This window comes from Callorhinchus milii, unplaced genomic scaffold (assembly GCF_018977255.1).
Source record: "Callorhinchus milii isolate IMCB2004 unplaced genomic scaffold, IMCB_Cmil_1.0 Scaffold4, whole genome shotgun sequence".
Lineage (NCBI taxonomy): Eukaryota > Metazoa > Chordata > Chondrichthyes > Chimaeriformes > Callorhinchidae > Callorhinchus > Callorhinchus milii.
The window spans coordinates 59,490,319-59,517,933 of record NW_024704745.1 but is presented as its reverse complement, the minus strand read 5'-3'; the positions used below and the strand labels follow the sequence as shown (position 1 = coordinate 59,517,933).

Genomic DNA, 27,615 nt, shown 5'->3' with positions numbered 1-27,615 from the left:
AGGAATTACTCGGCATGACTGCAAACACTGACAAGCTCACCAAATGGGTCAGCTCCCCAGTGACTGCGTAAACTAATGTGTGTCTTGATCCCTGTAATGTGAACATGGCTATACAGAGGAACACTACAAATTCTATGGGAAAAAATGTCACAGTATTCTCCAAATTAGAAGCATGTAGTGCATTTCAGCGTTGAAAAACAAAATAACTGCTTTGCTGGGAGCCCTCTGCGCATTGTGATGACTCATGAGACTTGACCTCCAAGAAAATCTAAGGTTGCAGCTGATGACGATCTATGGTTGGAACTGCTGTCTTGCAAGCCAGGATGGTGGGTGATCCCTGCAGAAAAAGCGGTTTCTGCTGTGGGAGTTTTTTCCGGTTGACATGCCATTCGAACACGTTTTGTGACTGCTATGACTGTCAGCGCTTTGGGACATCCTCCCAACGTGAAAGGCACTCTATAAATGTAATTTTATTATTGTTGTTGTTATGATGGTGTAGGTTCAGGCCTGTTTCTTCAGTACACCTTTTAGAAGATATTGGTATCTCTGTCTGTCTTTCTAATCTCCTCTGCACCTTGTATGCATCATCAGCCCATTCATTCATGGTTTCAACAATCAAATGGCATTGAATCAAGAACTCACAACTTGATTGTTCAGGCATTCACCTGTTGGAATTTCCATGTTTTGCAATATGTCAATCATTCAAAGAGATTCATAATACGGCTCTCCAGTAATCATGTTTCAGGAGCAATGTAGCATCAAACCCATAGTAGCTTGTGTATGCGGTGATCCTTATATTTAAGAAGGCACTCAATGACTGTGCACCAAGAACACAAAGATACTTGTTATAAATGCAGAAATATTACCTACTGTATATCTATATATACACTCCTGCAAAATTAATGGATCAACAGATATCTTGTTATTCACAAATAATAAAGATTATTAGAATTTCAATATTGATGAAGTTCCAGTGTAGGTGTACAGCATTACAGCGTCAGCACTCGTGCTTGAGCAGAGACGTTTTGATCAAAACTCATGCGGACTTTGTACTAGGGTTCGAAAATTTTATATGTGTTGTCTGTAGCTGGAGTAGCTAAAAATGGTGACAAGTAAGAGAGTTAGAGAGAAGAATTACAAACATCTCCTAGAGAGCAGGCAGCGGTTGAGAATTTGCTTTTGAAGGACCTAAAGCTAAAAGCAGTGGAAGAGACTTCAAACCATCAGAACAGAGATGGGTGCCTCTGGCCAGAAAGTTGCTCTGTATCGGCAACCCTTTAAAATCCACAATAGTATCGCAAAATATCCATACTGTTTATCCAACTCTCAAAGAGTGACCCTACATTGTTGAGTGTACCACCTTCTGGAGGAGACTAGAGATTATGCATATGGGATATTGCTCAGTTCAGGCAGTTATTGGTGCCTGTTGAATCTGGAGTATACCAAAATAAAAGCATTGAAACCAGGAAGAAACAGACTGTGTTTGTGACGCTATTGAACAGATCAGATAAATCGGAGTCTTGTTATAACTTGGTGGCCGAGATCCATAAAATCCCAACCTCCCACACTACAGGGAGGTGTGGTAGCTGGTTTCACTGTCTATGCAACGGTCGGCTCACTTTCTGCGCACCAGCTGGTTCCCGCGCTAAAAAAAGTGTCCAACATACGGGCCATCAGCTTGCCACCAATGTAACCTCCGGCTTCTGAGTCTACACAAACCAGGAAGTGATATTAGCAGCAAGCTATTTTTAGTGTGGGAAGTTATAATAGTCTACTTCCAGGTCATCAGTCTGGCTAATTTGGTAGCACTCTCGCCTCTAAGTTAGAAGCTTATAGGTTCAAGCGCCAAGTCAGGACTTTGAGTTCATAGTCTCCACCAACATTCCAGTGCAGTACTGCGGGAGCACTGCATTGCAGGAGATGCCATCCTTTGGATGAGTTGTTAAACTTTGGTCTTGTTACCTTATTCAGATGGACGATAGATCCCATAGCACTATTTGAAAAGCTTTTTATTGGTCAGCTTGATGTCTGACACATGTGGAAATCCGTTACCATGCTTAAGAGTACCCAAAAAAGACTTATAGAGTTCCACTCTATCTGTGTGTTTATGCACATGAAAATTTCCATGTTACTGAAATGGAATGTGCACTCTCTCCCTGGAGGGATTTTCCCACCCTGTTAACCTAATTGCAGAGAGTAATAAGTTCAGGTTGGCAAGAGGCACGGCTTGGGGACCCCAGAGTGTTTCAAAAGAGAAGGAAGTTTCTACCACTGCTCTAATTGATCATTTGCTTCATGAATGTGTGAGACATTGTTGTGAGCAAATTAGCTGCAGAGTTCCTCTACAAAATACAGGGTCTACACTTCAGAATAAATCCTATGAAACGCTTTGAGCTGTTTCGATGATGTCATAAGGCATTATTTTAAATACAATCATTATTATTACCAAGTCGCCATTGACATCACTTCCTGAATTCACACATCTACGGCTTTGGTCCTTCCTAACTCTGTGATCTGCTGACCCCCCATCAACCTGTCCGCTCCTTCTGCTCAGCAGGCTCTGGCCTGCACCACTTTCCCTGCCCAGCCCACCCCACCATCGGCGGTCGGGCCTTCAGCCTCTGTGCCCCCATCCTTTGGAGCTCCATCCGACATTCTCTTTGCCTCGCTCCCTCCCTTGCCTCTTTCAAGGCACGTTTCAAGACCCTCCTTTTCGACCGCGCCTTTGGCCACCCTACTACCCTCCCTGCCCCCACCCTCCCTGATCGCAATCCCCCTGCTTGGGTCTAATCCTTAACTGTCCAGTGCCTTGGGACATCCTCCCAACGTGAAAGACGCTATACAAATGTAAATTTGTATTTTGTATTGTATTGCAGGGACTCGCTGCAGTAAGCGGATTGCTAAGGACATCTGAGAAAATATATATAAAATTTGATAGGCAAATGTGCTAATTGTTCAATAAAACTGTTTGTTGCTGGAATTATAAGTTTGATTTAGTAATAATCAAGAGTATGGTTTTCAAAGGCAGCAGAATTGTAAACCTTCATTACCTGCGCAAGAAAGGTTATATACATTTCACATGGGACAATTGGGTGTTGAGAATTGCAAGCCAAGCATCTGTGAGGCTTTTCATCCAGTAAGCAACCATTTCTCTTGGTGTTTTATGCGCAACAGATTGAGGGGAATACTCAGCGAACGCAAATATTATTCTATATAGAAAAAAAGTGATTCCCCCAAGTATCAATTCTAGATTCTTGGCTTCGTGAACCAAAGGTTGAAGAGAATAAAAATGGAACTTTGAAATTATTTTTCAAATGGCCTATTAAAGTGGTTAACCGGGGTGTGGGGGTGGGGGGGGGAGAGGGGTAACTCATTGCATAGTACAAATCCACATTCTGCACTTTCAAAACACAGTGCATTGAGCCTCCAATGCACTCTCACTATCCCATCAATTACTGAAATGAATATCAATCATGACTCATTTAAGTCAATGTTATTGTAGATGCCTTTTACCTCACTAAGTTTCCTCTCTTTTTCATTTCCTGTTATTTTGGGAGGAAAGAACAGGGCAAAGAGATTATAGTTAACGCATGTGAGGAAGTTAGGCAACCTGGGTTGAATGACTTTCCTTGCTGAAATTTCTATGCCTCTCAGCTTTGACTGACTCCTACTACTTTTTCTTCCAGCTGGATGTAGAGAAATCTCACACATGTCATGCCATTCAGAACTAAAACCTGGAAGCATATAATTATAAAGTGAGTAATTCACAACCTCTCACCAACTTCCTTATCCACAATCACACCTACTGCCATTTCCCATTTATTCAACCTTTTAGTAGCAATCAACGTTCACAGCTTTAAAAATGTGGGCACTTTATTCAATATCTCTTCAGAAGTAATTTCCCCTGAATGATAAAACTGTATTGATATTAAGGGGCAACATTTATCCTTTTACTTACTAACACTTGTTCGCTGGGTTCAGAGACATGCACCAGAACTTCACTGACAGGGTAGACAGACACATCCTCTTTCCCAAGAGCAGCAGGAGGTGGTTACACACCTCGCTCACCCATGACAATATTTCCGACTCCAATGAGGATATGGAGCTTTCACAGTTCCTGACTGATCTTGCACTTCTGTGTAACTTTAAACTTATTCATGTCTGGTGTCATAAGCTAAATGCAGCCATAGGAAACAATGACAATGATTACTTGACTAATAAAGTATTATTGGCTAAATGTTCCAAAAGTAATTGTCTATTTTGCATAAAAGTCATCAGTTTGTGGTGTCATAGGCCAAAGCCTGGGAGTAGATAGCCCCTCTCTCCTTTTGATCAAGGTATGTGTATGGTGAGATCTAAATAAATACAGTAACGTGCAAACACAAACAATTTTTTAAAATCTCCACAACGATTGCTTGGGTCTCAGTATCATTAATTTCATTTTCCTTGTGAAGCAACGTACACCTTTTGAGGACATCTATTATTATTGAGAACTTGGGGTTCACTTTAAACATTCAGACAACAAATATTTTGAAAAATGGGTAACATAATTGTTGCCTTGGTGATGTGAATAAAGAGTTTCTGGTTATAATGGAGCAATGATGTTTCCTTCAGATAGCAAGGCTTTCTTGCCTACATGTCAGGGAGACGATTAGGTAGACATATTATGAACTGGCAAAGCTCAACCAAGGAAAGTATTTGGATTCAAATGCCTGTCAAGCTTTGAATTGGACCTTTGGTTTCCTTTAAATTTAAGTCTATAAGAGTAGCTGTCCAGAGTAGGGGATTGATATTCTATACATTTGAGATCAGACAGACTAAAAGGCCTTCTTAATTCAAACCTGTTTTGAGATTTTATATGAATTAGAAGCTAGGGTCAAAATGAATGGGGAATTGATAAACAATTCCAGCTGTTTGTATACAGTACCGATTGCCAATATAAAAAAACATTCACGAGGGATACTTGAGAGGGTAAACCAGTTGGGTTTGGATTATGGATTAACAACAAATGCTAAGAAGACAAATTGAATTCATTTCAATATTTTTACCATTAGAGGCAGGTATACCCTCTTTAAATTATGGTAAAAAATCCCCCCTAATCCCAATCAATAATAAAAATGAATCCTCCTGTGAGCGACTGAGAAAGTAATCATAGAATCTTAGAAATTTACAGCACAGAACGAGGCCACTTGGCCTATCGAGCCTCAGGGTAAAATGTTCATTCAATTCCACTGCCTTGAACAGGCAAACAGGGCCTTGATTTAACATCACATTTGAAGGACAGCATGTCTGACAATGTAGCACACTCCTAGCACTGCCCTGGAGTGTCAGCCTGCACTATGTTAGTTTAATGTAAATCTCTGCAATACTCTCCTTTTTTCACTTTTAAACTAAAAAAAAATTCTGTTGAAAAAAAGCATTGATAAAATATCCCAAATGAAATTCAACATCAAAAGCAAACTTTACTCTTAAACCTCAGAGCAATGCAACCAACCAGTCTCAGTTGAATGTGAAAATAGAATTGGCAGTTCTTCCTCAATCTTGTACGACAATGCAGGCCCAGCTTGACTAGCAGAAGGTGCTTATAATTTGCTATAAGTTATAAAATTGCTGAATTCCTCCTTGGAAATAGGATGTAGCTTTTCACAGTAAGCAGTTCGTGAAAAACTGAGTGATATATGGTAAATTTCAAATGTGTGTCAGAGATGATAGATTGAGAGATTTCTCCCATTTTTGCCTTAGCTGCACCCAGCCTCCAGTAGGAGGAAGTAGCTAGAATAGAATAGTACAGCACAGAAACAGGTTGTTTGGCCCAACTAATCTGTACTGAATTAAAGCAACATGGGGATTGGTGCTGGGTTCATGTTGCTTTTTTGGTGGAGATTTGCTGTGATTGAGGTGGTGATTCATTGGCAAATGTGCAGAAGAATTGGGAGTTGAGCCAGTAGGAAGTGCTCGGAAGCTCTGCTCAGGGGCAGTGGGATTCATAGCTACTGCAGTATGGAGTCTCTGTCCAGCCTGAAAACCTATCCTTGCAAGTATGCATATGGTCACCTTCCCCCTCCACACTCTTCCACGCTCGATGTCTGACCCTGTCCTTGTAAAGTATGTCTGAGATATTATCCTATATAGAGGGTGATACAGAAATGCAGTTTGTTGTTGTAAACTTAAAGGGTGTGAATCGTACTGATGCCACTTCTTCATGATATGCTAAAAGCTCTCGGACTAGTCTTTTGAACAGCCCAAGTACTTTCAAGGGACTGTTTATTAATACCAATAAGGAACCAGTTGCGTGTCTTTGGCATAGGATTGTGCAAACCAACGGTGACCTCACCATTCTCTCCCTCAATCGATTAAGATCAACAACAGGATTTGTAAAAGCACTGTTATTAGAAGGGTAAATCCATGTTATGAAGCTACTTTTCATGAGCAAGAGCCTTTGCATGAATGTGATTCTGGGCGAAATCTTTCCCCAAAAGAATAATTATTATTAGTGAAAGGTAAGATGGGTCTCAAAGCTGAACTGGTTCCAAGGTGACAATGCTTGGCAATGGAATGTCAGAATTGTGTTTCTGTGGCAGTCTTGGTAGTCCACATCCTGAGCCAGACGTGTCTGCAGTACTCCAGGGCACTACTGATGGCAGCCAGACAGCCTGGCTCATCTATAGGGCTTGGGAGTACAGCCAGCAGGAAGTGCTCGGGAGCTCTGCTCAGGGGCAATGAGATTCATAGCCACTGCAGTACAGAGTCTCTGTTCAGCCTTAAAACCTATCTTTGTCAGTGTGCATATGGTCACCTTCTCCTGTCACACTCTCCCATGCTCGATGTCTGACCCTGTTGTTAACCTACAAAGCAAAGCCCTAATGGGTAGGGTGATCCGAGCTGGACAAATAGCAGGAAGCTTGCCAGACAGTGGTTTGAATGGCAATCTATGTGGCTTTAACTGGTTAAACTCCTGCTGTACCCCAACACACACTTTCTGATCTCCAAGCCTTGGCTTTTGCTAAACTGTACCTAATAATCTGGAATTAGATAAGACAGATATGTCCCTCCAGGAGAGAGTGCACATTCCATTCCAAACATGGGATTATCCATGTGTAGGTGGCAATGCATGGAACTCTGAGTCTGGTTTGGACACTCTTAAGCATGGTGCTGGGTTTCTGCATGTGTCAGACACCCATCTGACAAAAAAATCTATAGTGATGGTACTTAATGCCAAAGATGGTGGATAGTGAACTTTCTCCTTGTGGTGTGACCACTTTGCACAGAACCAATACCCTTGAAAGCTCGATGTTTCCACTCTATGGCAGAATTTGATTCACCACACCTAACAAAGAACATTGTTTCCATTAAACTATTTACATTTATCAATCCGAGTTTCCACTTCACAACATTTCCAACTCTTTCTTTTTTAAAAAAAAAGTATAATTAATTTTGTTACCAGGTCATGGGTCCTTTTACTGAAAATGTATTTTTAAATATGTTTGCAGTGGAATAGGCAAATTAATTTTAGCTTAATAATTTAATAGTTCTAATGCAGGAGTAATTATATACAGTAATTACACTGATTTAATCTTCTGAGTATTGCTGGCAATTTGCCAGTAATGATTTTACATAGAATCCAGTTCCAAACCACCTCTCTCAATTTACCTCTTAATCCTCTCTTGAATCCTAACTCTTTGAACATGCCTTTGGCCACCTCCCTCTCCCCCTTGCTCAATGTCCAGCCCAGTCCTTGTGAATTACTCTTAAACATTACATGAAGAGCGCTATATAAATACAAGTGGTTGTTGATTTATTTGGCTGGAAAATTACCGGGACTGGAGCCAGTCTGATGTTTTCAGCTGGTTGTGAAGAGGCAGTCTGTTTGCTTGTTTGGTCTCAACGCAGCCAAAATGTGGCACTTTTTAAAAAATTACATCAACTAGTAGCAATTTGCAGAGCTTCTTGTTGTCAAATGACTTAAGGGAAAACACAGAAAGCTTTGAATATTTGTTCCTCCTGGCATCTGAGAAAGGGTTTTTAGTTAGTGGCAATGCAAAAGGGATTTTCTTTTGTTGCTGCAGTCAGTACTTGTAGGTTAGTTTGGTTGAAGGATTAAAAGCAATCCAAGGTGTTCCCCTCTCTGCCCATTACTTAAGCTCCAGGTCTAAAAAGCTCCATTTGCAAACTGGAAGTCAATTCAATTGCTATCTCTGGCTTGCAAGTGACATTGTGAAATTTACTAACAATTGTTTATATTACTGGAACCATGACTTTTAACATATGCAAGTGCCATTTTAAAGATGGGATTTTATTTTCTCACCTTTTTGTTGGGCTTCTCATGGTTTTTCTAAACAGGAACATCTCAAAATCAAAGTTCAGCCCATTACATCCATTATATGGCATTTAAACAGTGACTGCGGATTTGCAAATGCCACATTTTAGATTCTATTGCAGTTTCAGACATGACTTCTAAAGAGCAACCTTTCTCCTACACTTTCGAAGCATGATTCTCAGTAATCAGATTTCCCAGGAAGTGGTTGATTTGTAATTTGGACTCAAACTCATTTGGGAACAAGAAGCGAGATTGCAAGAACTTGTACATGTAATCTTAACAGGGATCAGTGAATGGGGATCACAACCAATTCCCAGGCTAGGTTCCAACTCAGGGTCAGCCCCATGTCTGAACGAATATCAGAACCTGAATCAACGGTGCTGCAAAAAAATATTTTTTGACTCAAAAAGAGGTAAGTGTTGTTCTGCATAACCCACTGGAATTCAGAAAATATGCAGACCTCCTTGAATTAAATTGATCAATTTTGCTAATAATGGTGAATCATGTGGAAAAATCTATGTCGGAATAACATCCAGTAAGCTGTTCCTAGTCAACTCACTCATGGTCACAGCTCAGGCATCAAATATCAACTGGTTTTAACATACGATAATTGATATTCTGTATTTTTTTAAACCCAAAGTGTTTGAAATTACATTTTTAATGTTATATAAAATGGTTCCTGCCAATCATTGAAATGGTAATTATACTACTTTGCATTTTAAAATATGCGGAAATGGTCAAAGTGAAGATGGAAGTTGACGACAGGAGCTTTGTTTTATAGTTTCAATTGATCTAAAATAAAACACGGCATTAACGAAAACATTGCAGATACTGTACAGATCAAACAAACTTCTGAAATGTCCTTCCTTGCAGATGAGCGAGCTACAATAGTTTGGTTGTGAAATGACATAGGAAAAAATCACTCCCTGCTCAGTATTTTGGCCCACAATGAGTTAGCATTAAGAAGCAATACAGTGTGAACAATAAACTCATTCCAGAGTGAAGTTAATCCCTGCTGCAGGTCACCCCCCCCCCCCAAATGAACTCATAAACTAAGCAATGCGTGCAAAATGTGCAAGTCAGGTTAACCATGTGCGCATATGCATGTGTAGGTTCCCTTAATTATGAAATTAAGGATCAATGAAAACATCACTGGTGATGCTGGATTCATTTCAATTGGATACTTATATGATTAGGACCCCATGATAATGGTTAACCAAACCCACCAAACAGACTCCAAGGAGTTAAATAAAATGTTACTCTTAAGTCACCAATATACATGCATAAGCTCACACGTACCCTAAACAGATTGGGGAGCAGAATTCTTCTCCATTTAGAATGGGGAGAATTTTACTCAAAGTGTATCTGGCAATATTTTCTACTGTTTTTCCAAGAACTGAACTTGGAACAGATAAATTAAGGCAGAAATCAGTCAAAGTTTAAAATAAATAATAAGTCATGCAGGAGGGTTTCAGAGACCTGAGGTTCCTTACGGTCTTATCCTCCAGACTATTGTTTATAAGTTAAGATTGTGTTGAATATTGGCAATTTCTTAAATTCAGTCTTAATCTAGAAGATGGCTTTCCACAGTTCTGTTTTTTCCAAAAATAACTGTTGAAAACAAACTCTCAAATTGAGACTGAATTTAAGGGCTGAATTATGCATGACTCTAAATTTAAAGAGATCTTAAGATGTTCGAGCCTCAGGTCACTGTGTGAACACGGCTAAAGAAGATATCATTGAATAGTAGATGCACTGAGCAACTTACCAATGAAATAGGCAAGTAGAATCACCAGGGCAACAGAAATGATGATGGCACTCAAGGCAGTACACTTCCAATTGCAGTACTTATACGGCTTCTTCAGACTGAAAGCAGACCTTGAAAAGGTGGTGCGAGGCAGGGGCCGAGGTGGAGGAGAGTACACAGTGCTGGAAGTAAGGGGGTAGCTGGGACCAGTGGTACAAAAGAGAGGGGAGGATCCAGTTCCCGGTTTAAATAAGAAGTGCCTGATGAAGCAAGACAGAGACTGGTTATCAGAGCGATGGTTACTGGAATTCTAGACACTACTCCTCGTTACATTTATTTACCGTTAAACACAATCACACACAAGCCTCTGGTTGAGTTAAATAAGATGACTGACACACCGTATTAATCAAGCTTGTTGGTCACTATCTTTACATATAATTTCAGTAGAAGCCAACACACCCACTCCCCACACACACACTTACCAATGAGATTTTTCCAGATCTCTCCATCAAAAGTATGGTCAAAACTCATAAATTATGCAATCATAGCTTACTTCATAAGTAAGTATTCTCATTACAAAAACTCCTAAACTTCTGGAAATTTCAACAGAAATTCCAAAAGAATTCCAAGCAATCCAACATGTTTTGAGATTCCCTCCCGGTTACAATAGCAGCTGTTTTACATTTTCATTCCATGTTGAAAATTAAATGAAAGAATTTATCTTCAACGATGGATGAAAATTTAATTTACACAGGGATGGAAGAAAAGCTAGAAAGAGAGAAGAGAACACATTTGAGTGACTGAGAGGAAAGAAAACAGAGAGAGACAGGAAAAGAGAGAGACATAGATGGACTAAACAAATGTAAGCGTGTGTAAGATTGTAAGTAGATCCTTGTACCTACTTGCTATCTACAGAGCAGGTAGATACATGGAATAAACAGAGATACACAGAGTATGAGTGATTAAATGTGAAAGAGAGAGAAATGAGGAATGTGTTGGGAAGAGAGATGGGAAAGAGCAAATGAATGTGAAACACAATTTTTGTTCAGTGTAAAATATCTGTATACTTAATACCAACAGCTGCCTTTGTTCACAACGCAAATCTTCCTCTCTATTGTCCTTCTGAGAATGGGCTACTTTACCAGTACAGTATAAACTTGATATTTTACTGTTTCTGTATTTTAGTCCAAATTAAGTCTCAGAGTTTTATTGCCAATGAGCATGCGAATCTGAAGAAACCCAACTTTGCTAGCATTTACTGTAATGTACATGCACCAGCACATCATATCCACACTTCTTCTAGACTCTGTTAAAATCTTCGCATAAAATGTGTACACAGACATTGGTGATGGGTTTCTGCGTATGTCTGACACCTGGATGATCAAAACAATTTAACTGCTTGTTTCAATAATGTGATTAAATGCTACTTCTTAAGAGCTCATAATGACTAGTGGCAAGTTGATCACTGAATAAAAAGCATAACTCGAGTGTTGGTTGCAAATACTGCAAATAATTTACGTTATTAAATAGTGGAGGAAGGGAGGGGAGGGAAATGGATCAGAAAGACTGTTCACTATATTCCATGTAGAAAACAGTGCATTGCCAGGATTGGGTTAGATTGCCATTTGGATTTAGAAACTTTACACGTATTGTGGAGTCCTGTAGCTCAGTGGTAAGAGCACTCGCTTTGCAAGCGAGAGATCTGAGTTCAATTCCAGGCAGGGCGAAACCTTGGGCAAGTTTCCTTACTCCACACGCCTAATAATAATCCCTCCAAAACAAAAAACAATAATAAATTGGTCATTTTCAATCTATGACTGTTTGTGGGACATTGCTGTGCGCAATTGGCTGCTGCGTTCGCCCACAAATATACAGTCAATTCACTTTACAGTGTGTTCTGTGAAGCGCTTTGGGACGTCCTCCTGACGTGAAAAGCGCTATATCAAATGCAAGGATTATTATTATTATTATTATTATTTAGGAGACGTAGAAGATACCAGCAAAGTCAGATTTTGAAATCAACTTGAATAGATAACTGTTATATCCAGGGACGACTGGAAAAAATGGAGTGAAAAATGCAACCTCTAATGTGCTAATTAATACTGGTTTTAAAAATACAGCTTGTCAATCTCTTAATTGTTTAACTGGTCCATGATTGTGCCCCTCACCTCCCTGACAATGGTTGAACACAGAGCCATCTGTATCTGAGACTGCTGGTTCCTGGATCAAGGCATTGGATTGTTGGTTAGCAGAGAATTGGCTGAACTTAGATTTTTTTCCCCTGAGTTATGTGGCCGTGCTCCATTAACCAGCAGTCCAATAGATCACATGGGTAGATTCAAATCCAACCACTGGGCTTAGCACACCCACAGGCACTTGAATAATTAAAACATTAAATGGGCACATTTTTCACCAATGTGTTATTTAAGCATCGCAGGTCTCAATTCACAACCCACAATTACAAAGAAATTTAGGGTCAAATTCTAGTGATTTTTAATGGGAATTCGTAATAAGAAATCCTTCCAGCACTTTTCATTTCCTCTTTATGAATTCCATTAGAAATCAGCACACATTTGATAAAAGGCTTGAAATTCCACCTAGACTTGCCCTGTAAGATCATTTTGGCTTACAATTTAAGCCTGAGCATAAATGTGGAGAATTCTTAAATTGAGTCTGAATTTGGTAGCTGGTTTTCTAAAAAGAATTATGACTGAATTCTCCCCAATTTTGAACATTCTTAATGCTTTAAGACAAAATTACCCTTACAGGCTAAGACTCGATAGAATTTCAGGCCTTCAAGTGTCTTCAAAATCCTAGTGGAGCATGTCCTCAGTTTGAAACTAGATAGATTTCCCCTGTAGCCATCAATCTTTGCCATGCCCATCCTTACAATCTTGGTTGCTTCTGGCATTTATAAAAGAGGTCAGAAACAACCAAGAGTCCATTAGCAAACTAGATAGGTTCTACGAACACAATTAGCTAAAGTTATATACAAAAATAGATTTTACTTTTGTATCAGATAAGTTTATTAGTGTTTGAGAAACATCAACGTTCCACACAAAAGTCGTTGCTTTCAATAAAAAAATCAATCTCAGATAATACCCATTTGATACATCTGCGAAACATTGGCAGTCTGTAAAGTTTCAAAATGAGATTTTGTAAATTGAGTTTTCGGCTCTAAGGCAAGAAAGAAATGAGCACAAAGGTCATTATTCCCAGTGAGAAGCATCACATACCCATCATTGTAACCACCTTCATGCCGAGCAGAGGAAAAAACGTCCATCTCAATTAGGTTGTCCTGCAAAGTCTCTAGGAATGTCTGCTTTGCTACATTTCTATACACAGATGGAAAGATGAATGAAGGCAATGAGCTGCATATGTAGAAAATAGTGATTGGGGGGAAGAAAAATCAAAGCTAGCAAAATAGCCAAAAATTAAAAGCCAGACATCAGTTTAATGGCAAACACAGATGCGGCCAAGAAATCAACTGATGTCTTTTTAAATCATGCCATTAATTGATTTGCAGTTTAATACTTTTAAGCAGTCATGTAAAATGGTTAGCATAAATTTGCCTTAAAATGAATGAAACCTTAAATCCAGTAAAAGTTAACAACTGCATTCTGTTCACTTTTTGATACAATTTAAAATAAATGTGCCACAACTCTTAGTTAGATACCATTTATTATAAGTAATATTAAAATTCCTTGCAATATACTATAATTATAAACATATACAAAAGAATTTGAAGTTGGAACGAGACTGAAATAAGACTGCTTCTCTTACTGTCACTCTGACTGATGGTGTGTCAGAATGTCACTTGGAAAACCAAGAGCTTAATTTCCAGTAAATTCAAATTCTTCATATGACAACAGTCACAATTTGGACAATTATTATACTGTTTTAAACAAATTTTGAAAAAAAGAGTAACACATAATTTCCTCTTAATAAAGAATGCTTTGAATTTAGATTATTTCTTTAGTTCACATCGACAGAAAAATCTTACATTTTTTAGAGAGACTGAGAGAGAAACCATTTATCTCAGAGCACAACTGGAGCCTAAATCAATGCCCATTTTTCAGCAATGTGAATTAACTATAGTAAGTTCTGAGTCCCATTAGTACTTTTGCCAACAGCTCCTGACGATCTCAAATGTGGACCTGTCATGCTGCCTGCAAAGTGTGTCAGAAGGCAGAGCTCTACAAATGCATTCCAATGCGTGCACAAAGTGCTTGTCCCACCAGACACCAGTAGCAATGATCAACAGAGCTAATTCACTTTACAATATATTCTGTGAAGCGCTTTGAGACATCTTGAAGGCGTGAAAAGGCGTGATAAGGCACTGTATCAAATGCAAGGATTATTATTAATATCAATAATCACTAGATTCTTGCTCCTTATTGTAATCTGTTCAGTTAATTTCCTGATTTTATTTTGAATCTGAAAGAATTCAATGTATAATTGATTTAATTTCTCCTAATCTTTAATCTTTATGAGAAAATTTGCCGAGTATTTTTAAAATAAATATAAATATGCAAAAATCACCTGATGACAAAATCAGGTATTCAAAAAATGAAACAGTTTCCAAAATGTGTTTATGGAAATTATCACATTTACAATATTTATATTCTATTTTTGCAAACACTGCACAGATTTTAAGAAATAAAGACTAAAAACTAGACTGGAATCTAAAACAATGTCATTATAGAATAGCCACAGCAGTGGTTGGCTATTTTACTAGATTATAAAGACGAGATGCCTACCTGGTCTCCAGGGGAATGTTACTGTTGAGCAGCCAATTGTCCTGCATGTGAGCGGACTCCTGTGTGCTTGGAGGTGGCTCTGGAGGAGGTGGGAGATCTGCTGGGCTTGGGCTGGGGTTACTGCGTGTAGTGAAGTTCCCCTGTTCAGTGAGTTTACTGAGGAGGCATGGGGATGGTTTAATGTGTGGGGATGCGTCATTGGAGGTGGAGGTGTCCTGAGCATTGAACGGTTCTCAGGAGGATTGGCCAGATGATCTGAAAAGAAAGGGAACATGCGATTACAAATATCCATATAGAATACAACAGAATTACATTTGTATAGCACCTTTCACGTCGGGAGGACGTCCCAAGGTGATGGACAGTCACAGTTTCGGACCTGAGCTGGGGGTGGGGATCGGGGAGGGTGGAGAGCAGTGGGGGGAGGGGTTTTCGAAAGCACAGTCGAAGAGGAGGGTCTTGTGATGAGTTTTGAAGAAGGCAAGGGAGGGGCGAGGCGGAGAGACTGAGGGATAGAATTCCAAAGGGTGGGGGCAGAGTGGCAGAAGGCCTGTCCACCATTGGTGGGGTGAGCGAGGCGGGGGATGTGATGCAGGCTGGAGCCCACTGAACGGAGGGAGCGGGCAGGATGGTAGGGAGTTAGGAGGTCACAGAAGTAGCGGGGAGCAAGACCATGGAGGTCTTTGAAGGTGAGGACCAGGATCTTGAACTGTATCTTCTGTGATGGGAAGCCAGTGGAGTCGGGCAAGGATGGGGGTGATAGGATCATGGAGCCTGGTGCAGGAGAGGACACGGGCTTCAGAGTTCTGGATGATCTGCAGCCTGTGGAGGGAGGAGTTCGGGAGGCTGACAAGCAGGGAGTCTGCATAGTCAAGTCTCGAAGTAATGAAAGTATGTTTGAGGGTTTCGGCAGCCTGCGGTGTGAGACAGTGGTGGAGCCGGGCGATGTTGCGGAGGTGGAGAAGGCAGAGTGGGTCATGACACAGATGTGGGGTAGAAAGGATAGTTGAGGGTCAAACAAGATACCAAACTTCTGGACTGGCTTAGTAAAGTGGTGTTTACATCCATGGATGGTGATCTATCAGCGCCTGAGGTGTGGAGGCGCTGATGGGAGCCAATCAGGAGGGTCTTGGCCTTGTTGACGTTCAACTAAAGAAAATTAGCGCTCATCTCATGAGCTCTCAGAACTTGATATCTGATAGAATACATATTACACATATTGCCATGAATGAATTACGATACATGAATACATATTGCTGTGTCCTATATTGGTGTTTGCTGACCATTACTGTTGGTTGCATTCACCATGTTGGCAAATAAATGGAAGTGTATAGTCTTTGGATTCTCAAACTTTGGTTTTGAACAGGTGTGAATTATAATAATGACAAGAATCCCTGCATTTTACATAGCGCCTGATTACATCATCGAAACATCTCAAAGCATTTCACAGGATTTCAAGTGTAGTGACTGTCTATTCGTAGGCAAACAAATGAATATTATAGTGTAATAACCCAAAATTATTTTGCCAGAAAAAATCCCACTAACAATACATTCAGATATTCATTCAATGTACAAACTTTTTTTTCATATTTTTCTCTAATGTTTACGAGTCCTTACAATATTGAAGGAATCAAATACTAAAATAGTACGTGCATCTGTAAAGAATTATGTGCTGGAAATATTATACTGAGGTACTGTTCTAGGCTAACATAAAGAGTTTTGCATTCTCACATTGTGGTGCCATCTGAATACTAAATTTACTTTTTGTTCCTGTTAGGTAACTTGTGATGGTTTGTTTTGGATTGTGATAGCTCTGGTTAATGAAGCTTTGGTTACCTGAAAGTTATTAAATATGATGGATGTAAATTAACATATGTTCAGTTTGAAGTGTGCTATGATAAGTGGCAAGCGTAACTGTAAGTACAGTACTTTGTTCTAACAGTAATGCTCTTTAAATCCAAGGGGGAGAGCAGAGGCACACAATTAGCTTGTGTGAACATTATACTGTAAATAATTGCTTTAGATAGTATTCCTTCTCTTTGGTTCACTTTGTATTTTATACCTGGCATAAGCCTTCAGAATTTTTCTCCTTTCATTAAGATAAACCATCTGTTACTTGGTTATGGGGTGTCATTCCTTCTCCCATCTGTTGACATGTTTGCTTCAACCCAAAGCTCTATGCCAATTTTAGATCAGAGAGGTTGAACATCTATCTACACCTCTGAAGTGTTTTAGAAGATAGGAATGTGGCAGATAATGGTTAATGAGAATATTCCACTTTATAGCAAATGTTACAATGCATATACAAGTATAAGATCACATGTAATCTGACCTTTAAGAGGGATAAATGTTACATCAAAATACAGTATATATGATTTAAGCAGCAATTAAGCTGCTGAAGAATTTGATATTATGCAAATTAATTCAAATTCATCGTCTCGTACTTGACATAATTTTAAATGCAATTTTAAATGAACTGCAATTCGGTCTACGCCTGCCAGTGTTAACGTGATAATTAAGTTACAACGTATGCAGCTCTTGAGTCATCAAAAATGTCATCATTTGGGATTTAGATTTCTGTCTGGAAGACACTTTTTTTACAATGGAGAAAGGGGGAGAAGAGAGAAAGAGATTTATTTTTCTTAACAGGTGGGTCAAAGGGGATTCTGGGGTGGGAAAGACGAGGATTTTGAACTCTATCCTCTGGAAGATGGGGAGCCAGTGGAGCTGGGCGAGGGTGGGGGTGATAGGATCACGGAGGCTGATGTGGGAGGGGACACAAGCTGCAGAGTTCTGGATGATCTGCAGCTTGTAGAGGGAAGAGTTGGGCTAGCTGACAAGCAGGGAGTTAGCGAAGACGAGCCCGGATGCAATAAATGCATGAATGAAGGTTTTGGAGGCCTGGCGGAACCGGGCGTTGCTGCGGAGGTCGGGGAAGGCAGAGCAGGTCATGGCACAGATGTGATATGAAACAACTTCCCAAAACACACATTACCATGCCATTGAATGCAACAGGTACATTTTGACAAAGTTTAATAAACATTGGAATTAAGCGTTTATGTCACATCTTCTCAATGGGGATTAGTTTGCTCAGTGTAAGTCCATTGTAATATTGCACCTTCAAAGTCCGGTAATTTACTGATCTTTGGAGAATTACACCTATAGTTTTCCTCCAGCACAGCCTTTCTCATCTTCCTCTCTTCTTTCTCTCTGCTTCAATCGATAATCAATAGAAAGTATCTGTGGAGGTCATTTGGACCATTAGAAACTGAACTGATTGTAGTTTCCTTACTACAACAATAACTTGCACCCTCCACGCAGGTTAACGTCTTAGAGCGTTTGAGCTATTCTGTTCTAATCCTTGTATCTTTCCCCATATGCTTTAATGTTATTTTTCCTTAATTATTTATCCATTGAAATTGGTCATCTATGCCATCGTTGTTTTTGAGATGTTGTATGTAAATCGGAGCGGATGCTTGAGTAGCAGAAATTAATAGAGATATCTTTTAAATCAAAACTCCATGCTTCATCCACAATAAACAAAACAACCAAGTGTAGAGAGCAACAATTGTAGGAGCACAACTTCTGCCTACCTAGAGAGCACTCTATTACTCAGCTGCACTCATCTATGACAACCTTTGTGTGACTCCTCCTTTGGCTTCCTGCTCCCTTAAGGGTTTCCAAGCTGTCCCACTGTGGGGAGGGTGGTTCTTGGGTCACCAGCTGCCACTGTGACCAGAGGTTGTATTTTTCTGCCCTGCCTCGGGATTTCCCAAGACCTTCACTTGTTGTGGTCTAGTTCTAGCAAAAGTCAAGAGTGCTACCAACTGAGCCAAATTGAAACTGTGATATGATAATTATCACTAGTGATACCTTTCAGCAAACTGTGCGCAATTGGCTGCTGCGTTTCATCCACAAAATATATAATCAATTCACTTTACAATATATTCTGTGAAGCACTTTGAGACTTCTCGAAGACATGATAAGGCACTATATCAAATGTAAGGTTTATTTTTATTTATAAAAGTAATAATTATCATATTGTTGAAAACTGTAATCAAAACCCTCACCCCTGGCATTCAGTTCAATGCTTTGGATGGAAGCTAACTGAGTTTTCTACAGATTGCCATCTCTATTTTCACTGCTAGTCATTGTTCCCTTGCATTCCCACCGGACAAAATACTGGCCAAGCTTTGATTTGAGTTACATTGCATTCCATGCATTAGGAACTGAGATTGCCAAGAGATTGTGGGTCTATAGAGAGCCTGTCAGCTTCTGGACAAACCATCTTTGGAAAGGATTTAACCACTAGTATCTAATCCCACATTTACACTACTTTTGTGAATAAAATCCAATCAAATAAAATAATATTTACATTTGATATAGCACTTTCTATTCTTTACAGGATATGCTGCAAAGTCTAGTGACTGTGTGCATTTTGTGGATGAAGGTGGCTGCCAATTTGCACACAGCAATGTTAGCCAAACAACAATGAAGAGAATGATCAATTTTATCTGGGGGATTGTTGACCAGAACAATGGGAGAAACTCCCTGCTCTTTTTCTGAATAGTGCCATGGGATTTTTAATGCCCACCTGAACAGGGAGACGGGACTCAGTTTAACATCCCATCATTCCCCCAGCAACGCACTGGAGTGCCAATTTAAGATTATATCACTGCAAAGTCCTGACAGACGTTTGAACACACAACCTTCTGAATCGGAGTGAGATTGCTGCCAAATGAACCAGACTGACAAACAATTACAAATGTTCATCTTATTTTTCATGTATTTAAATCAAATCAAATTATTGGACCTAGAGTTCAGATTGAGGTGGCATGCATAGACTAAATATGTTCCATTATTACACCCTTCAACTTAAGAATACTTTTCACAATTGCCCTTGAATAGAAATTAGTGATTAACTGTCTTTTGTAATTGATGTCAGTGGCAATAGAACCCAGACAACTGGCCACTGATGTTACATAGCACAGACTGAAGCCTGAGGAAAAAAAATAAGAGATTCCCATTTTTCAAATAATATGGTAACCCAAGGGTACAATCAAACAAATATTGACTACAGTTTTCAGCTGATAAAGATAATTATTACTTCTCAGATTGCAGATGTGACCTTGAGCATGTAACACTATGCTGGCTTTGGGAACGAAACACACTCTCAAGACACTTCTTTATCTCTTTATCTCATCGTCCTCAACTGCAGTCGATATCTATATACCATTACTCCGTGATAAGATAAGTCAGAAACTTATATCACAAACAAGTACTATCTGGACTTTGGTCAGCACCATAGGTATCAGACAATATTACGTTTCACTAGTTACCCCTATGTAGATACCAGACACCATTTCCTATGCCAATGCAATTCATAAACTGGGTACATTTCAGTTATACTAATGTGCAAATAAATAAATATACGTTTTTTTTAAAATACATGTGTGATTTCATTTTCAGCAAAATTGCAAATGAGCAACAGGAATGCTTGAAAGTAAATTGCATGCTGCATTCGCCTACATAATGCAGTCACTACACTTTACAGTAATAACAACAACTTGAATTTATATGGCAGCCTTCATGTGAGGGAGCGTCTCGGAGTGCTTTAACGGTGGCGGAGTTTGATACCGAGCTGGAGGAGGGAAGAGGTGACCATAAGTATGGTCAAAGAGGAAATAGCAGGCAAGACGGAAGGATTTAGGGAGATAGATCCACAGTTTTGGAGCACAGTGGCTGAAATCACAGACACCAATGATGGAGGGAGGTGAACAGGGATATACAGGAGGCTGGAGTCAGCCAAGCAGAGGCAGTGGGGTATTAGATTGGGTTAGAGAAGTCAGCTCATAAAACAATTTGTAAATGAGTTTGAGGATTTTGAAGTCAATGTGTTCTGTGAAAGGGAAGCCGGTGGAGTCTAGTAAGGGTGGGGTAATGAGGGTACAGAGTTTAGTGCGGTTAAGCATATGGACAGCAGCGTTCTGGATTAATTGTATTTTGTGGCTAGTGGAGCTGGGAAGACCTGTGAGGAGGGCAATGGAATAATGGAGAGGTGGGAGGTGACCAAAGCGTGAATGATGGTTTAGGCTGCGTTGAGTGTGAGGTACGGTTAGAGACAGGCAATGAGATGTAGGTGGAGGGAAAACAGTCCTCATCAGGGACCCGATGTAGGATACAGAGGACAGCTGGGAATCAAACCTGGTGTCAGGTTATGCACAGGTTTGATGAATCTGAGGGATAGGCTGTGAAGGTTGAGGAGGTCAGGGTTGCAGGCGAGAAGGCATAAATCCTGAGAAGATCTTTGAGATGCCGTCCCTGAATGAAAGGCGCTATTTCAAACGTAAGGGATTAACCTTGCCACTCTGAGTTACCTGGAATCTCACTGTGGTCTAGCAAAAGTGCTATGAGCAGAACTTCAGTAATCACAAACAGGTGCTTCACTCTCCAGTGAATGGCAATTGCCTCCTTTCAAGACCCATCTCTCGACCCTCCTCTTTGACTATGCCTTCGGTCACCCTCCTATCCCTACCCTCCCTGCCCTCCTGATCCCAACCACCAGCTCGGGTGCGGATCCCTGATTGTCCAGCGCCTTGGGATGTCCTCCTGACGTGAAACAAATGTCATTTGTTGTTGTTGACAGAAACAATGCAAATACAAGGGAGCATAATGGTTTTCGAAAACAGGTGTTTCAACTTATTTGAATGTCTTGAGTTTCATTTTTTTTTAGGAACTCAATTCGTAGTCTCTGGCCTTTGATTCCGATCACTGTGGACTGACCTGTAAGGTGGGCTGTAGCATGACACTGACCAGTGCTCGACTCTCCAATACAGGCCAGTGCTCCCTGCTCTGTAGACCTTCCTCAGCAATCTGTTCAAAGTCCCACATTCAGAAAATGAACTCCACGTTTATAAGTTTAACTTGCTGCCAGATCTGTTAAATGTTTCCTGGAATGTGTATGAGACATATTTGTCAGAACTGCCAATTCAGGATATTGCAGGCTCACTTTCTAATTGAAGGCGCTTTTCCTTTCATAATTAACATAATACAGTATGATCGCCTGAGGTAATGTAACATATGGAGGTACAATAGGGGCAACTTGAATACAATTATAGTTCCAATTCTACCTACTGAACCCCATTGCACATCGTGCAACAACAAAACCAAGAATAGGAGAAATTTACATTACTAGTGCAATATATTGCATGTGGAGTTCGTGTTATAGATTCACAGTCAGCCTGGTTCATTGGTAGCATTGGAAGGGCAGACTGGGAGCAGGAATTCTTCTCACTCAGTTCTTATCAACCTTGCAATCCAAATAACTTAATAGGTAGGATGATTCTAATTGCACAAGAAGTATGAAGCTTGCAGACAGTGCTCTAAATGGTAAGCCATGTGTGTTTCGCTAGCTAAACTCCAGCAGTACCCCAACACCCACAATCGGGTTCCCGAAACCATGGCACTTGCCAACCTATACTTAATACTCTCCAGAATTAGGTTCAAGAAGGGTACGTTCCTCCAGGGAGTGAGTACGCATTGCATTCCAGCCACAGAAAAATTTCCATGGCATACATATGTAGAACTCTCAGTCTAGTATAGATACTTTTAAGCATGGTGATTGGTTTCCACACATGCAAGACACCCACCTGCCTGGCCAAAAATAAGTTAAATTCTCTTATATCAGAAGTTATGGCATCTAAGGGTAACATTATAAGCCAGAGTGGCCTTGTGATAGCAAGGATGAATGGAGAACCATGCCTGCAGCTGTCCTTGCATAGTGGAGTTGAGATAGGTCAATGAAATTATTTCACAGATGTTGGAGACAACAGCAAATCTCCTTTTTTTTGGAAACAACTGACCTTAAACTACCAGCAATCTTATCAGCTATCTTTAGGCCAAGTCAGATTGGCATAGAATACTACACCCAGGCTACCTCAACTATGTGACTCATAGAGCTCAATGTTTTGTGATGAATGGGTTCATATTGTTTAACATTTTAACCACAATTTATTGCCATTGAAACTATAAACAGGATATAGATTTTAAACATCAATGAATTTTAAATGGGGTTTGGTGTTCAGTGCCTCATGACTACACTGCTGGCAGCTGGGAATTAGCCAGAGCTCATATATATTCTGACATAAACATGGCCTGTCTCACAATTATCAGTATGAACAACATTATATCCTTAGGAGCTTACAATAGATAATGCTAGCCACATCACAAGTACTATTAAACTGTTACCATACTCTTAATCACAGTGAAACCCAAGAATAAACAGGAAATAAAAACTAAATTCGACTGAAATCTGATGTACATTTCAGCTCCCCTTGGTTTTGTGCCAAACAGGCAGTAACAGAGATTTCCACAGAGATTTGCTGCAGTTGGCCTCTGTAACTTTAATTAGTATAAACTATTTTTTTTGAAAAAACACTTCTGACAATTTTTTGTCCTTGCCTGAAGGCAGCACTCCACTGGCATTATTCACTGTGCTGGCCAATCTCCAACACCTCCACCAAGTGACAATTCTTCATGTGTGAGGTCAGGCACGGAGGATTGGTTGTTGACTCAACCTGACATCAAAACCGTAACCAAACTTGTCCTCACTCCAAATCAAGGTGTGCATTTTACAGGAGTCCCTGGATACATCAATCAAATGAAGGAATTCTGGCTGATTCTTCCATTGTCCAGCGCTGCTATTGCCAGGCATAGCACTCCAATTCAAGACCTGGCTGCATCAACTCTGCACAAACCAGGAATTGGTATTATATAGAATTGCCAATAACCTTCAATACCAAAACAGTCTTCTTCACTTTGCCATACCCACTCCCTCCTCCAGTTTGCTGTCACCTGTGAATTTCAACACCATTGGATATCTGTATCCAAATGGAGAATATAGCACCAGATGGTGTCTTGTACTTGCTGATCAAGAGAGCTTAACATCCAATATTTATTTGCATAAAGTAAAGGCTTGTCATGCATGTTTATGACAGAAAAGCACCTGGTCTCAAATATGTGAACAGCATGTACACAAAATAAAATACAGAGGTTCTGGTGAACTGTAGCATTTGGAGAATGGAGTTGCAGGGCAAATTTTCTCTTTGACAATGCCTTGTCTCTCACTTCCTCCACCTCCCATATCTTCTACCCTGCTTGGGCTCCTATTCCATTTCTGTAAAGTGTTTTGAGACGATTTTCTACGTGAGAGATGCTTATGTAAGTGCATGTTGTTGTTTAGTTAATTAAAAGGAAGATGGGTGCCATTCAGAACATCAGCCACTGCCATCATTCCCATACCAAATTACAGCACTACCATGCCAGTGCATTAGTGCAGAACATGGAAATCTGTTCCAGGGCAACTGAGGATCCAGACTTCCACCTCTCCCATCAAATGCCACTTTGGAGCATAATCCAATATTAAATAATTCTAAATCACATTAACATGTATATTTGCAAATTAATTCACAAATCAGTTGCCTTATTCATTCATTAATTCAAATCATAAATTAGTTGCTAAACATATTCACTTATTAATTTTGAAATGAATCTATGGATATCTAAATTGAGAAATGCATTTACTGATGTATGCATTTGCAAGAGTCTCCATTAAAAAATAATGAATAAACTTTATATTGAAATGAATATGAATTCCTGACTTCTTCCAATGCAGGTCAAAGAATCATACTAAAAATAAACTCTACAGCTGCAAAGTACAAGAGAAGAACTGGATATCTGCTCTAATAGGCTTGTGAAAAAATGGTGGGGATCAACTCTACTTCTGAAATGCAGGGCACTGTTCGGTAACACAATATCTCTACAAATGCATTCCAATGCGTGCACAAAGTGCTTGTCCCACCAGACACCAGTAGCAATGATCAACAGAGCTAATTCACTTTACAATATATTCTGTGAAGCGCTTTGAGACATCTTGAAGGCGTGAAAAGGCGTGATAAGGCACTGTATCAAATGCAAGGATTATTATTAATATCAATAATCACTAGATTCTTGCTCCTTATTGTAATCTGTTCAGTTAATTTCCTGATTTTATTTTGAATCTGAAAGAATTCAATGTATAATTGATTTAATTTCTCCTAATCTTTAATCTTTATGAGAAAATTTGCCGAGTATTTTTAAAATAAATATAAATATGCAAAAATCACCTGATGACAAAATCAGGTATTCAAAAAATGAAACAGTTTCCAAAATGTGTTTATGGAAATTATCACATTTACAATATTTATATTCTATTTTTGCAAACACTGCACAGATTTTAAGAAATAAAGACTAAAAACTAGACTGGAATCTAAAACAATGTCATTATAGAATAGCCACAGCAGTGGTTGGCTATTTTACTAGATTATAAAGACGAGATGCCTACCTGGTCTCCAGGGGAATGTTACTGTTGAGCAGCCAATTGTCCTGCATGTGAGCGGACTCCTGTGTGCTTGGAGGTGGCTCTGGAGGAGGTGGGAGATCTGCTGGGCTTGGGCTGGGGTTACTGCGTGTAGTGAAGTTCCCCCTGTTCAGTGAGTTTACTGAGGAGGCATGGGGATGGTTTAATGTGTGGGGATGCGTCATTGGAGGTGGAGGTGTCCTGAGCATTGAACGGTTCTCAGGAGGATTGGCCAGATGATCTGAAAGAAAGGGAACATGCGATTACAAATATCCATATAGAATACAACAACAGAATTACATTTGTATAGCACCTTTCACGTCGGGAGGACGTCCCAAGGTGATGGACAGTCACAGTTTCGGACCTGAGCTGGGGTGGGGATCGGGGAGGGTGGAGAGCAGTGGGGGGAGGGGTTTTCGAAAGCACAGTCGAAGAGGAGGGTCTTGTGATGAGTTTTGAAGAAGGCAAGGGAGGGGCGAGGCGGAGAGACTGAGGGATAGAATTCCAAAGGGTGGGGGCAGAGTGGCAGAAGGCCTGTCCACCATTGGTGGGGTGAGCGAAGCGGGGGATGTGATGCAGACTGGAGCCCACTGAACGGAGGGAGCGGGCAGGATGGTAGGGAGTTAGGAGGTCACAGAAGTAGCGGGGAGCAAGACCATGGAGGTCTTTGAAGGTGAGGACCAGGATCTTGAACTGTATCTTCTGTGATGGGAAGCCAGTGGAGTCGGGCAAGGATGGGGGTGATAGGATCATGGAGCCTGGTGCAGGAGAGGACACGGGCTTCAGAGTTCTGGATGATCTGCAGCCTGTGGAGGGAGGAGTTCGGGAGGCTGACAAGCAGGGAGTCTGCATAGTCAAGTCTCGAAGTAATGAAAGTATGTTGAGGGTTTCGGCAGCCTGCGGTGTGAGACAGTGGTGGAGCCGGGCGATGTTGCGGAGGTGGAGAAGGCAGAGTGGGTCATGACACAGATGTGGGGTAGAAAGGAAGTTGAGGGTCAAACAAGATACCAAACTTCTGGACTGGCTTAGTAAAGTGGTGTTTACATCCATGGATGGTGATCTATCAGCGCCTGAGGTGTGGAGGCGCTGATGGGAGCCAATCAGGAGGGTCTTGGCCTTGTTGAAGTTCAACTAAAGAAAATTAGCGCTCATCTCATTAGCTCTCAGAACTTGATATCTGATAGAATACATATTACACATATTGCCATGAATGAATTACGATACATGAATACATATTGCTGTGTCCTATATTGGTGTTTGCTGACCATTACTGTTGGTTGCATTCACCATGTTGGCAAATAAATGGAAGTGTATAGTCTTTGGATTCTCAAACTTTGGTTTTGAACAGGTGTGAATTATAATAATGACAAGAATCCCTGCATTTTACATAGCGCCTGATTACATCATCGAAACATCTCAAAGCATTTCACAGGATTTCAAGTGTAGTGACTGTCTATTCGTAGGCAAACAAATGAATATTATAGTGTAATAACCCAAAATTATTTTGCCAGAAAAAATCCCACTAACAATACATTCAGATATTCATTCAATGTACAAACTTTTTTTTCATATTTTTCTCTAATGTTTACGAGTCCTTACAATATTGAAGGAATCAAATACTAAAATAGTACGTGCATCTGTAAAGAATTATGTGCTGGAAATATTATACTGAGGTACTGTTCTAGGCTAACATAAAGAGTTTTGCATTCTCACATTGTGGTGCCATCTGAATACTAAATTTACTTTTTGTTCCTGTTAGGTAACTTGTGATGGTTTGTTTTGGATTGTGATAGCTCTGGTTAATGAAGCTTTGGTTACCTGAAAGTTATTAAATATGATGGATGTAAATTAACATATGTTCAGTTTGAAGTGTGCTATGATAAGTGGCAAGCGTAACTGTAAGTACAGTACTTTGTTCTAACAGTAATGCTCTTTAAATCCAAGGGGGAGAGCAGAGGCACACAATTAGCTTGTGTGAACATTATACTGTAAATAATTGCTTTAGATAGTATTCCTTCTCTTTGGTTCACTTTGTATTTTATACCTGGCATAAGCCTTCAGAATTTTTCTCCTTTCATTAAGATAAACCATCTGTTACTTGGTTATGGGGTGTCATTCCTTCTCCCATCTGTTGACATGTTTGCTTCAACCCAAAGCTCTATGCCAATTTTAGATCAGAGAGGTTGAACATCTATCTACACCTCTGAAGTGTTTTAGAAGATAGGAATGTGGCAGATAATGGTTAATGAGAATATTCCACTTTATAGCAAATGTTACAATGCATATACAAGTATAAGATCACATGTAATCTGACCTTTAAGAGGGATAAATGTTACATCAAAATACAGTATATATGATTTAAGCAGCAATTAAGCTGCTGAAGAATTTGATATTATGC

General features: G+C 40.0%; 1 protein-coding gene across 1 annotated transcript in view; it reads right to left on the bottom strand.

Annotated features, from left to right (window-relative positions):
* The window catches only part of LOC103184642 (teneurin-4), a 359,161-nt gene that overhangs the window by 119,345 nt on the left and 212,201 nt on the right, over window positions 1–27,615 (bottom strand). Inside the window, 3 exon segments of the mRNA XM_042334411.1 lie at window positions 10,086–10,324; window positions 13,301–13,399; window positions 25,203–25,458. Of these exon segments, the coding sequence (XP_042190345.1) occupies window positions 10,086–10,324; window positions 13,301–13,399; window positions 25,203–25,458 (594 nt within the window).